Genomic DNA, 13,595 nt, shown 5'->3' with positions numbered 1-13,595 from the left:
TTAGGGCAGGGGGGACCCTAATAAAAATTGAAAACGCAACACCAGCAAAGCAAAGTTAATGACTGATCATGAAAATAAATCCCAATATTCATTTTGGTAAAGTTCAACTGGCTCTAATTTTGCCCCGGCTGCAGTAAGAAGCTGTCAAGCCAGCAGCCGCTCCGCTGTTCATCTCCTGAAAACTGCAGCTGGGATAGGGTTGGTGTTGGGAAGGGAGGAGGAATCAAGCACAGAGCTAGTCTAGAGTCATGGTGCAACCAGAAAAAAGACCAGAATCAGCCATTCCTGAATTCCTTGGAGCCTCATCTAATTGATCCCAAGGGAAAGCTGCCAGAGCGGGGAGATTCCTATACGACAGGCAGAACACAATGAAGTAGTTAGCTTTTGCACTCAGCAGAGGTGGACCTGATCATTCATGCATGAGGGTTGGGTTGCAGCTCTTTTAAACCATTCTCCCTTCCGATTAACGAGGCCCCTGCAAATAGGCAGAGCCCTTTTACTGCTGAGCCATGGATAATTCTCACTAATGACCAAGTTTTAATCACAGGCTATTGGGTTTTCTTTCTTTTTTTTTTCTCTCCCAATTATTTGGCTACAGGTTCCTGAGTGGGACAAGAGAGATTTTCTTCGTACCCCTCCTTCTTCCTCCATCTCTGCTTTCCCCAGGACTGGGAACAGGGCACAAGCATCTGATTGCCCCAGAGTAAATAACAACCACAACTAGCCAATCTAATCGTTGCTTTTGTTCTGCTGTTTTCCCACTAAACCAGGAGTGTCAAACTTGCGGTGCCGTGTAGTTGTCACATTGTGTATCGTGACTTTTTTTTCCCCCTTTGCTAAACCGGGGGTGGACATGGGGCCAACATGTGATGCATCCAGCTGACAAGCTGCGAGTTTGACACTCCTGAACTAAACATGTAGTCCTTCCTTCTTTCCCCTCCTTCCTTTTCTCTATTTTTTCTTTCCTTCTTTTCTCTTTCGCCTTCCTTCCTCTTTCCGTCTCTCTTTTTCTAAACAAAAGGGAGAGTAGATGAACTTCTTACTGTGTAAGGAGATGAATTACAGCAAAATTAAAAACTGACAAAGCAAAAGCCTGTGAAATAGGGGAGAGTCGACGATATTAAAACATTGGGGTGGGTTTGTGTATGTGTGTGTCTTAGTGTGTTGTCTGGTTAGCTTATATGACACTGCGTGCTGTATAATCCAATGTCATCTGGTTTGATTAAGTAGCCAAGACAAATATTCTGAATCTGGCTTGTTGTAACTTCATTTTGTGGGTTGATGTTGTGGGTGCTTCATCAATGGAGATTTTTTTTCAGTCACTGGTCTGAAAATGGTATAGGGTCTCCTGCTTGAGCAAGGGGTTGGACTAGAAGACCTCCAGGGTCCCTTCCAGCTCTATTCTGACTCTGATTCTGGCTTGTGGTCCATGATCTGAGAACCTGAAGAAGGTCCTTTCTTCGTTCTCTTCTGACGAAAACTGACACCGTCCTCGGATGCTTTTCTTAGAAAGTTTGTACCTATTTTGCTTTTACAAGTTGTGCTTTGGAAAACAAGAATTCAGAGGGCAGATAGGCACCCACAACATCCTCTTGGGAAGCACAACAACCCACAAGCACAACCTGGCTGGGTGAAGGAGAAGGAAAATGTCTTGTCTTCAGAAAAGACATGGAAATTAACTTGGAGAGACAGAGGCCCGACAGAACGGAGGAGAAAATGGTCGGACTCCTAAGAAAATACATTTATTGTCAAAAAGATAGGAGGAAAAAAAAATGGTGCATTTTTTGGGGGGTGCAAAGCATTTCTGCCTGAATAGAAAGCAACGCCTACATTTATAGCTGGAACATGTTTAACATGTGTTAATTTCATTCCTCTTGTTCCTAAACAAGAAACACCAATGGGTTTAAAATAATGCTGAGACCTCTTTGGCTTTTTTGTTTCAGGCTTTGGAATGCTCACAACATGTACAGGGAAATGTTTCATTTTATTCCGGAACCAAAGGATCAGACAGGATTCATAACTGTGTGGGTTGTTTCGTTTGCCTGTGTTGTTTTGTACAAACTGGGGTTTGTTCTCTGTTACTAAATGTAGTATTTTTTTTTTACTTTGGTTGTACATGTCTTCTCTTGGGGAGGGAAGCTTCTTTTGTTTGTGCTAATTTTGAAATAAAATATTATTTGATTCAACTTGCCTGACTAACTGACTGACTTGTGGCCCACTTAATGAAGTTTGCACACAATCATTAAGGCTTTATTAAATGCACCTTCCTCCACTTCTGTTGATGTTCAGCAATGAGCCCTTTAATTAAATTAATTGTCTGCTTCAGTGACTATCAACACAATAATTACTGTTGGCTCTTTTCAGCATCGCTTGGGAAAGGGAGACACCCTTTAGGAACAAAGAAATAAAAAGCCAAGCCAGAGGAAAGGAAAGGGAATTATATTTTCACTGCTTAATTTTATTTCTTTATCTTGCCCTAAAAAGGTTTGGCAGTTATCATCCCAAACAGTCACAACCAGCCCTTGAGTTCCACCAGGGTCCATCTGGATAACCATCACAATTTTTCTTTGCAGACATCGAAAACTCACCTAGGATTGATTCCACCTTAATAGGAAACCAGCCCAAGGTAAGTTCCTAAGAACGTGAAACAGAATCATAGGGCTTGGAAGAGACCTTGGGGGGTCTTCTAGTCCAACCCCCTCCTCACAAAGGTCTTCCAAAGCTCCTGGAATGGACCAAGGTGATCAGGGTTCTCCAACCTTGGCAACTTTAAGACTTGTGGACTTCAACTCCCAGAATTCCCCAGATGGCTGAGGAATTGTGGGAGTTGAAGTCCACAAGTTTTAAAGTTGTCAAGTTTGAAGAACTCTGGACTGGTCCACTGAAGTCCAAGTCACCCCCTTGAACTTGCCTCCTCCTCCTCCTCCACACACCTCATTCAGCTACTATGGAGGAGCTCAGATTCTTCTTGTGCAGGGGTCTTTAAACTGGACAGCTTTAAGACCTGTGGACTTCCACTCCCAGAATTCCTCCTCCAGTCATGTTAGCTCAGGAATTCTGGGAGTTGAAGTCCACAAGTTTTAAACTTGCCAAGTTTGAAGACCCTTATGATAGATGATAGATACATACATAGATTGATAGATAGATGATAGGTAGGTAGGTAGGTAGGTACAGAGAAAGAGATGATAGTTAGATAGGTAGATGATAGATAGGAGAGAGAAAGAAAGAGAGAGAGAGAGAGATCAGGGTCTTCAAACTTGACAGCTTTAAGACTTGTGGACTTCAACTCCCAGAATTCCTCCTCCTCCAGTCATGTTAGCTCAGGAATTCTGGGAGTTGAAGTCTACAACTTTTAAACTTGCCAAGTTTTGAAGACCCTTGTTCTTGAGTGTCACCAACTCAATCTCATATCTTCCACAAAGGGAAGGAAGGCCCCTTATGGGATGAAATCTGAAATGGCCGTCCGGTTTTCAAAGCCGAGTCTTCCTTAAGGCAAGTGGTGTCAACTCCCAGGATTCTCAATCATAGGTTTGTGTGCAGGATTGTGTGCCTGGAAATTGAAATCCACACTTCCAGAAAGACATCCCCTGTGTGGGAAAGAAAGAATACTCTTCTCAACGGAGTAAAACAGGGTTGGATGTAGGTCTTCTCAAAGGAGGATTTTGCACAAGGCTCCTTAAGAGCTGGAGGCCAGAAAGCGGGTGGAGATTCATATTTGGGAGACGGGCACCCACTTGCTGTGTGTTGCAGTGTGTTGTGGGTGTTCCTTGAGGCACTGTGGTTCTAAAGTTATATGGTTTTTTTTCTTTTTTAAGTCTGAGCCGTGTCCAATTTTGTGCCGCATATCCTACGGTTAAATTTTTCTTAAAAGGAAAGAAAAAACTGACTGATAACTTTCAGATAATATGGTAGGAAATGACACCTTGGCTTCTTTAAGAGGAAAAAACATGTTAGCTTTTGATCTTACGGCAAATATACAATTAAAAATAAATCTCACTAAAATTACTCATAGCTTCTTCATTTTAAATTTTCCAGAGGGACACTCACCATCAATGAACCTTGAAGTAAAGCTCTTGTTGGTCCAACACTGAACTATATCATCACTGCCTAAATCATTGGTGGCCCTTTGCCATAAAGAGGACTGTGGGGCTGACTCTGTAGCCCAAGGGTCTTCAAATTTGGCAAGTTTAAGATATGAGGACTTCAACTCCCAGAATTCCTGAGCTAACATGACTGGAGGAGGAGGAATTCTGGGAGTGGAAGTCCACCAGTCTTCAAGCTGTCAGGTTTGAAGATCCCCGCTGTAGCCACACGGAGGGTTAGAGAGGCTGTGTGATTTTGAAAAAAATAAAGGAAAGAATAGAATAAAGCCAAGTAAAAAATAAAATAATAAGTAGAGTGGAAAGTGAAAGTGAAAGTAGCAAACAAAAAAGTAACAATAAAATTAGGTAAGGTGAGTATAGTAAAGAATAGAAAGTGAAAGTGAAAGTAAAAAATAAAGGCAAGATAAAAAAGGAAAATAAGGTAAAGTAAGGAGTATAATAAAAAGTAAAGTAAAAAGTGAAAGTGAAAATAAAAATTAAAGGTCAGGTAAAGAGTAGAGTAAAAAGAGTATAAAATGAAAGTGAAAGTAAAAAATAAAAGTAAGGTAAAGTAAAAAAAAATAAACCGATAAGATGAGTGTACCAAAGAGTAGAAAGTGAAAGTAAAAACCAAGGTAAGATAAAGTAAAGGTAAAAACTAGAGTAAAAAATGAAAGTGAGGAAAATAAAGTAAACTGAGATAAGGTGAGTATAGTAAAGAGGAGAAAGTGAAAGTGAAAGTGAAAGTAAAAAATCAAGGTAAAGGGTAGAGTAAAAAGTAGAGTAAAACTGAAAGTGACGAAAGTAAAGTAAGGTCAGGTAAAATAAAGTGAAAAAGAAAGTAAAGTAAAGAGCAATGCAAAAAGTGAAAGGGAAAGGAAAAGTGAGGCAATATAAGGTGAAATAAAAAATGAATGAAAAGTAAAAGTCAAACAAACGAAAAGGTAAAAAGTCACATGTAAGCTAAAGATAAAGAACTAAAATAAAATAGTTTACCTGTCTATGCAGGTACCTTGGGGTGAATCACACACACACAAACACACACACACACACACACACACACACACATTGCTGTAACCAGAGTCGGAAGAAGCAGGAGACCATCTCTCCCCATAGCATCTACTCCCTTTCAGTTCAGAATTGCTGAAAGCCTGGCAGGTGACAATAAATATTTAACTTCTCTCTCTCTTTTTTAAAACTCCTAGGAAACCAGGAGGAAGACAAATCAGCCAGCTAGAAGAGCCGCAAAGAACATCCAGGAGATGCCCTACACGGTTTATGCTTCTGTGCAGCATCCCAAACCGGTGGGAAATATTTCTTGATTATTTATTTATTCAATTTCTATGGCTGCCCAATTCACACATCGATGACTCTAGGTGTCTCACGACATTAAAAATCACAACGGAAAAGCTCCTTCTCCCTTCAGGGTTCCCAGGAGACCACCGATAGCACCATATTGTTAGGGCCTTTCTGAAAAGCAATGGGACAGGGGACAACTATAGCTATAGGAGAATGATGCGCCCTAGACAAGGCGCCAAAACCAAGAAGGCCATTTTGCGATACTCCTACCAGACGTACATCCCGAATTGATGGGACCCATAACCCGCCTCGACTTCCCAGCCTGGTGGGCCGGGTGTTGTGGCCCGCCAGCCACCAGCAGAGTGGGTGGCAGACTCAGAGAAGAAGGAGGTTGGGAAAAAAACTTGGGTCAGTTCTGGAGCTCAGGGAAGGCTCTGACGGATGGTCAGCATGAGACACAGAGATAGAGTCAGGGCCAGCCAGCATTTGCCAGCCAGAGAGGCAGCTGCCTTTGGAGTCAGAAAGAAGCGAGGAGGAGGAACAGCTGGGGCCTGTTCCAGATATGCATATGCTCAGAGCAGATAAGAGAGGTGAACAACAGAGGACAATGAGTCATCTCCGGAAGCCAGACAAGGCTTGTAGGTGCTGACTGGCCCCTCCCTGGCTGGGGAATAAATAGGAGGAAAGGGCAGTGGTTTTGTTGTTGCACACAACTGTTTGCATTTCTCTTTGTGTGTTTTGTGAGACAAAGACCGCCTTGCCCGAACTGAGGTTTGTCTATTTCTCTGTTTGAACTGACTTAATTTGAAACTGGGAGCTCACGGCCTTGCCTTTATCATAACAAGCTGTTAAGGAGTAATGTTTCAGTTAACCTCGTGCAGGATTCTTGCCTGGACTTTCTGTTGGGGAATGCAGATAGAATAGAATAGAATAGAATAGAATAGAATAGAATAGAATAGAATAGAATAGAATAGAATAGAATAGAATAGAAAATAGGATGGAATGGAATGGAATGGAATCCAGTTCAGGGTTCGCCAACTTTTTGGATCTCAGGGACCACCAAACTCATAATTTTAAATCCCACAGACCACTAATATGATTTTTAACTGACGGTGGCTTGCTGATGTTGGTGTCTGCAGAGACCCTGGGAAAATCCCCCCAAAGAGTGGAGGAAAATTCCCCGCCCCGTTTTCTTACCGATCGATCGTTCTTTATTTGGGATCGCAGGATATTGTCTCCAGCTCCATTCTGAGGGAGAGAGAGAGACTTTTGGCTTCATGCAAGGAAAGCAGCAGAAGCCGCAGAAATCTTTCTTTCTCTCCCCCAAACTCCGCCAGAAATGAGTCTTTGCTTGCGCAGCCTCTTGGAGCAGGAGAGGCCTTGCAGGGTCCCAAAGACTCAGTTCTGGCGGAGTTTGGGGGAGAGAAAGAAAGACTTTTGCTGCTTTCCTTGCCTGCAGCCAAAAGCAGCAGAAGAAAGAAGTGGAAAGGAGCAGCCCAGTGGCCAGGCCAGGCGCGTGGGGCGAGTGGGGCAAGTTACCCCCCTCCGCCCTTCCCCTCTCCCCTCACTACCTCGTGTTGTTCACAATGCAAGTGACGCAATCCTTGTGTTCCCGTGGGCCATGTGGGCGGTGCAGCCTTGTGTTCCTGCACAGCCTGGATTAATTGCTTTGGGGGGGACATTTCTCTGCGGACCACCAACATTTTCTCACGGACCACCAGTGGTCCCCAGGCCACCCGTTGGTGACCTCTGATCCAGTCCAACCATCCACACCCTGCCCAAGCAGGAGGCCCTACAGCATTTCTGACAGGTGGCAGTCTTAGACCTTTGGATTTTTTTATGGCCCTTTGGGCTTCCCCTAATTGCTCCTGGTTTCAAAAAGGATTGTGCAAGTTCTAAAGCAGAGTTCAATTTCCTGCGAATGCGCTAAAAATATACAATGCAAATTTTGTATTTTTCAAAAAGTCATAAATATGATCATATATTTCTTCTTCAGAAGGAACAATACATTGGCCACCTGTTCTGCAAAGCCACTCTGGGAAACTAGAATACTTAAATAGTTTAGGGTGTCTGGAAATTCATAAAAATAGTTGTCCTCGATTTGTGATCGTTCATTCAACAGTGGTTTGAAATTGTGACGGCACTGAGCAAAGAGACTTAAGACCCTTACCCAAAGTTTCAAATACTGCAGCATCACATGACCAAAATGTAGCCCCTTACAACCAACTGTACAGGAACTGGGCCTGGCTAGTCTAGGGAAGAGAAGGACCAGGGGAGACAGGAGAGCAGCCTTCCAATATTTGAGGGGCTGCCCCAGAGAGGAGAGGAGGTCAAGCTATTTTCCAAGGCACCTGAAGGCCAGACAAGGAATCATGGATGGAAACTGACCAAGGAGAGGTTCAATCTAGAAATAAGGAGGAACTTTCTGACAGGGAGAACAACCAACCAATGGAACAGAACTTGCCTTCAGAAGTTGTGGGAGCTTCATCCCTGGAAGCTTTCAAGAAGAGACTGCCATCTGTCAGAAACGGTGTAGGGTCGCCTGCTTGGGCAGGGGATTGGGCTGGATGACCTCACAGGTCCCTTCCAACTCTGTTAATCTGTTCTTCTGCAGTTGCCTCCCTGCTTATCAAGCCCTCATCCCTCCCTGTTGTGTCCCAGCCACTCCTCCTCTCCACCTCCTGTCACACTTACCTTCTCCATAGATTCTCCTTCAGGGAGTAGCCTCTGTGCCACACTGCCTTCCTACACGGAGGCCCCGCGGCCCTATTCCGAAGTGGGTGCCATTTTGGAAACAGGTGCAAAGAATCAATGTGATTGAACGGGGGGAAGATGGCGCCATGTGGTACAGGGAAACCAGGCGACAAATCAGCCCGCCCTTCTTCCCAAAATCAATCTCGAAGATCTTGCTGAACGACAGTCATGACTTAGAACTGTAATGGGCAGGCTCCATTATGGTCATAACTTGAGGGCTACCTGTAGTGGCCTTTTCTAAAGATATTTATGGGGAGGGCAAAGATTTAATTTCTCCAGACTTAGTCTAATACATTGTTTTTCATACTGGGAAACTATAAGATATATGTGGACTTCAACTCCCAGAATTCCCCAGCCACCATCCGACGAATGCCCTAATTAATTCATGAGCCTCGAGCCAAGTTTCAAAAGAAATCCAATTATTTATTAGGAGCAACACGTCGGCACTTTTCCCAAGTGCAGTCAGCTCTGCCCTACGTCATTTACTGTTCACCTATGATCCTGTTTCCTCACCTCCTCCCAAGGTGTGTCATAAATCACATTGTCAACGAAGCATTTTCCCGGGCTGTGGAAAACACGCCTCTCCAGCTGGGCTTGGTAACTTGAGACACAATCTGGAGAAAGGTACGTGTGGAATGTGCTTCTGATCATAGCAATGAACTGCTCCGTCAGACCTCCCCTCCTCCTCCTTATGGCAACTCGAGAGCAAGCCAGGAATACTTTACGAGTTGACACATGCCTGACTAGGGAAGTCTAGGAGTACACATCTTAAAGTTGATATGGTTGAGAAACGTTGAGCTAACCGCAACTTGTCTTTTGCAGAATCCTTTGCAAACAGATGATGAGAAGATACAGAAGGGACAGCGCAGCCACCGAAACCAGGCAGAGAAAACCATTTATTCGGAGGTCACCAAGGCTCAGGAGGCACGTGGCTTTGACACCTCAGTATCCCAGTCTACATTTCCCCTAAATGAATCTAGTTCCTGAGGTTGTGAATTGAAAACCATCAGCTGTACTACATTCACACATCCTACTACAGCTAGTAGTATAATATACAGTTAAAACTGTAAAAACATTTTAAAACCATTTTTGAAAAGCTACATAAAAATGTTTATGCAAAACAAATATGCATAACAGTTGAGATACTTGGCCAGTTAATAACAAATGAAATGGCCCATTTGGTGCCTCTGATATAGGGTCTCCTGCCCTGAGCAGGAGTTAGACTAGAATAGAGGTCATCAGCCTTTTGGGCCTCAGGAACTACCAAACTCATAATTTTAAATCCCACGGACACTAATATGAATTTTGACTGATGGTGGCTTGCTGACGTTTTCCCAGGGTCTCTGCAGAAAGCAACAGAGACCCTGGGAAAATCCCCCAAAAAAGTCTGCAGAAAAATTCCCATCCCGTTGATCATTCTTTATTTGGGATCACAGGATACCATCTGCAGCTCCGTTCTCAGGGAGAGAGAGAGAGAGACGGAGAGAGACTTTTGGCTTCATGCAAAGAAAACAGCAGAAGCAGCAGAATTCTTCCTTTCTCTCCCCCAAACTCCACCAGAAATGAGTCTTTGTGAGACTTGTCGCACCGGCGCAGCCTCTTGGAGCAGGAGGCCTTGCAGGGTCCAAAGTCTCATTTCTGGAGGAGTTTGGGGGAGAGAAAGAAAGACTTTGGCTGCTTTCCTTGTGTTCAGGCAAAAGCAGCAGAAGAAAGAAGCGGAAAGAAGCAGCCCGGTGGGCAGGCCAGGCGCGTGGGGTGCATGGGGCAAGTTCCCCCGCCCTCCACCCTTCCCCCCACTCCCCTCACTACCTCATGTTGTTTGCAATGCAAGCGACTGAAGCCTTGTGTTCCCGCGGGCCCTGTGGGTGGCGCAGCCTTGTGTTCCCGCACAGCCTGGATTAATTGCTTTGGGGGTGAGATTTCTCTGCGGACCACCAAAATTTTCACGCAGGCCACCAATGATCCCCAGCCCACCAGTTGGCAACCCCTGGACTAAATGACCTCCAAGGTTCCTTTCAACTCTGTTATTCTGTATTCCTGTCCATTCTCACCTTCATTGCGGGAGAAAAACCAAACCGCTTAGCCTTCCCGCCACCCCATAATCCCTCTTTTTCCAAGTAGGTCTCAGCTCTCTTAGAGCCTCTTCTTTGTCTTCTCCTTGGCAGAGTGAAGACCCAAATAGCTGCAGGACCATCTATGAAACGGTGCAAAGTCCCCCTTCTATCAAATCCTCTGGCCCGTGAGCCTTTGTTTAACACACGCACACACACACCGTCTGCAAAGCCAGCAAGAGATGCGCTCCCCACCACCAGAGCTAGGAAATGCCTGAGCTCCTTCTCCCAATGGCAGCCTGGAACACCTGCAGAAGACCTCCACGCACGAGAGAGAGAGAGAGAGAGAGAGAGAGAGAGAGAGAGAGAGAGAGAGAAGTGGAGAAGACGAGTCATGGTCATTCTAGGATCGCCACCAACTTTCACTCCTGGACTTCTTGGGGAGTGGGATGGGACAACTCACCACAGCCGACTTGCTGCAGGACGACTCGCCACAGGACAATTCAACAGATACAAAGTCAAATTAATTTTGACGGAGGTACGCCTAATAATAATAAAACAGTCCGTCCAGAAAAAGGGGTCATTAAAAACAACAAAACAGAAGAGTCAGTACAGAAAAAAAGAAGAGTTACAAGAATTTCAACGAAAACGTGGTCACCAATGATAAAAGTAACGGAATGAAATGATCAATACAGGGTTGAATTGTCCCACGGTGACTTGGCCGTGGTGAGTTGTCCTAGACCCGTGGTGGCTAACCTTTTTGGGCTCCTATGCCAAAAATTGTGTGTACGCTTGCATGCGTGCTTTTGTGCAGCAACCAGAAGTCAATGTGCACATCCCCCATGCCTCCCGCATATGCGCGCACAATTCCCGCCGGCCCCTTACCTGCACTGCGCCTCCCAGCTGATTTTCAGCTTCCCAGAGGCTTGAGGAAAGCCTCTGTAGCCTTTGCAGGCCGAAAAATAGGCCCGTTTGTCACTTCCGGTATTTCCGGAAATACAGGAAGTGATGAAATGGGCCTATTTTTCAGCCTGCAAAGGCTACAGAAGCTTTCTTCAAGCCTCTGGGAGGCCAAAAAAGGCCTCAAATGGGCCGAAAATCAGCTGAGAGGCACATGCATGCGCAGTGAGGTAAGTTTGCCTGCGGCTCGTGTGCTGACACAAATGGGTCTGCGTGCCACCTGTGGCACATATGCCATAGGTTCTCCATCATGGTCCTAGACCCCTTGAGGAGGGGTGTGTGCGAGAGAATAATTTCTTTCCTCTTTGTTTCTTAATTTTAAATGATAGACAAATGAAACCTCATCTGTTCCGCTCCGAAGTTCTTTGAATGTTACAGTATTGTTTCAACAGTGTTATTTTTTTAAAAAGGCATTAAGTGGGAAAACCTGTGTACAGATAATCCTCGACTTATGACCAGCCTTGACTTATGACCGGCTAGGTTAAGCTCTGTTATGATCATGAGGTTAGGGTTAGGGTCAGGGTTAGGGTCACAAAAAGGTCACAAGAGCACGTCAGTCACAAGAGCACGTCAGTCACATGGGTGGGCTATTTTAGAATTGTCACAAATTACAACGAAGATGGGCAGGCTCCATCACAGTCGTAAATCAAGGACCTACACCTGTAAAATGTGTAATTTTGTGAAATAATGTCTGGAAGATTTATAGAAGCTTGTCTTGGTAGATATTTTGTGTAAAAAAAAGTGCTTTTAAAAAAAAAGATAAATGGGCAGCCTAATATTTATATATATATATGGTATGAAATGTTGGAGATTTTTAATATCAAGTAGAGAAATAAATGTCCTGTCGACTTAAATATGAGCTAGCTGTGTGCTGCAGCTGCCAAACCAGCCAATGCAATTGTGGCTGCATTAATGAGAAGTGCCAGTATCACTTTATACCGCACTGGTCAGGAAACATGTGGAATTGGTGTCCAATTCTGGTTACCCTGATAAAAAAGAGATGTTGAAACCCTGGAAAGAGGGCAGAGAAGAGTGGCAAAGATTATTCGGAGGTTGTAGGCTAAAACGTATGAAGAATGGTTGTAGGAAATGGTTGTGGTTCCAAGCGAGTAAACACAAGACAAAGGTAACAGCATAACCGTTTACTGTTTCATTTACGAACCTTGTTCCTTCACAGATAAAAAGCTGCTTCCAACTAATTAGCTCTGACAAGAAAGAGCCTTGCCAAGGTTTTGCAAGGCTGCCAAGAACAACAGATAAATTTCCTAAAGAATAAATCAAAGAATCTCCAAACACCAATTCAGGTATTCTCATGTCCACAAGGCCTGAGCGCAAAAACTTCTTTGCTTCCTGCAAAGAACTCCGGTTTCTCAGCTGGCTTTTATCCCTTAAGGAAGAGGCCATCACCTTGCAGCCTTACTTCTGAGTCACCTGTGCTGCTGCAGCTGCTCTTTGCTTTGAGCAGCCCTGCGTGCACGCACCCTGGGCACAGGCTCCTCGGGGTGCTCTTCCTCACTGCTGCCAGCCTCCACAATCTCCGGAGGCAGCACTCCACTCCCTGATGGTCCTGGCCCCATCCCTGCCTCAAATGCAGGCCCCTCCTCCGAGTCCTCGCTCTCCGAGACCTCAGCCGTCCGCACCTGCTGCCGGCAAACCACAACAGTCTAGTTTAATAAAGAGAAGAATTAGGGGGTGACAGGATATGTCTTCCAATATCAAAAAAAGTAGGGGGTCCACCTATTCTCCAAAGCACCTGAAGGCAGGGCGAGACGTAACACATGGAAACTTATCCAGGAGAGATCCAAGCTGGAACTAAAGAGAAATTTCCTGACGGACAATCAATCCTTGGCATGGGTGCTCCAACACCGGAGTTTTTCAAGCAGAGATTGGACCACCATTGGTCTGAATGGTGTAAGGTCTTCTGTTGGAAGGGGTTGGACTAGAACAGCGGTCACCAACTGGTGGTCTGTGAGAAAATTTTGATGGTCCGCAGAAAAATGATTGGCATTTTTTAATATTGCATTCAATCCGGTGGCCTCAAACTACGCCCCCTGGGGCCGGATACGTGCAATGAACGTTTGTGTTGCAGCAGAGAGTTTCTTTTGGTGTGGGGCAGAGGGTGTGGGGCAGAAATTCTGACTTGGGGTCTGCTTCAGCCTCCTGGGGCAGGGCAGAGGGAAGGGCCGGTGATGGCGAAGAGCCGGAGGGCCGCGTTCCAGTGGGACTGCATCAGGGCCTGGCACTGGCTGACCATCTCGGCCCGCTGAGCCTCCAGGCGCCGTGACCTCACCCTGCACTCCTGCAGGTCTTCCTTCTGCTTGGAAAGCCCATGCTCGTAGTCCTCAGTGAGGCGCTTCTGCTGAGCCTCCTTCTCGGTCGGATCCAGTTTGAACCGAGCCAGCTGTTTTGAAAGAGGAGAAGGACCACCTCCTGGTCTTTGGACCTCCCC

At 45.2% G+C, this 13,595-nt stretch overlaps 1 protein-coding gene across 2 annotated transcripts in view; it reads left to right on the top strand.

The window, feature by feature from the left end:
- LOC113447504 (SLAM family member 5-like) overlaps positions 1-12,284 on the top strand; it is a 49,032-nt gene extending 36,748 nt beyond the window's left edge. For both annotated transcript variants that reach the window (XM_087914129.1, XM_087914130.1), the window contains 4 exons: positions 2,574-2,626; positions 5,288-5,386; positions 8,958-9,059; positions 10,301-12,284. In XM_087914129.1, the coding sequence (XP_087770255.1) occupies positions 2,574-2,626; positions 5,288-5,386; positions 8,958-9,059; positions 10,301-10,378 (332 nt within the window). In that variant the 3' untranslated portion in view covers positions 10,379-12,284. The remainder of the gene's footprint in view (positions 1-2,573; positions 2,627-5,287; positions 5,387-8,957; positions 9,060-10,300) is intronic.
- The last annotated feature ends 1,311 nt before the right edge of the window (positions 12,285-13,595 follow it).

This window comes from Pseudonaja textilis, chromosome 16 (assembly GCF_049901715.1).
Source record: "Pseudonaja textilis isolate UNSWEBS1 chromosome 16, rPseTex1.2, whole genome shotgun sequence".
NCBI lineage: Eukaryota > Metazoa > Chordata > Lepidosauria > Squamata > Elapidae > Pseudonaja > Pseudonaja textilis.
Note: the sequence above shows the minus strand (reverse complement) of the source record. Positions and strands in the feature narration are given on the sequence as shown.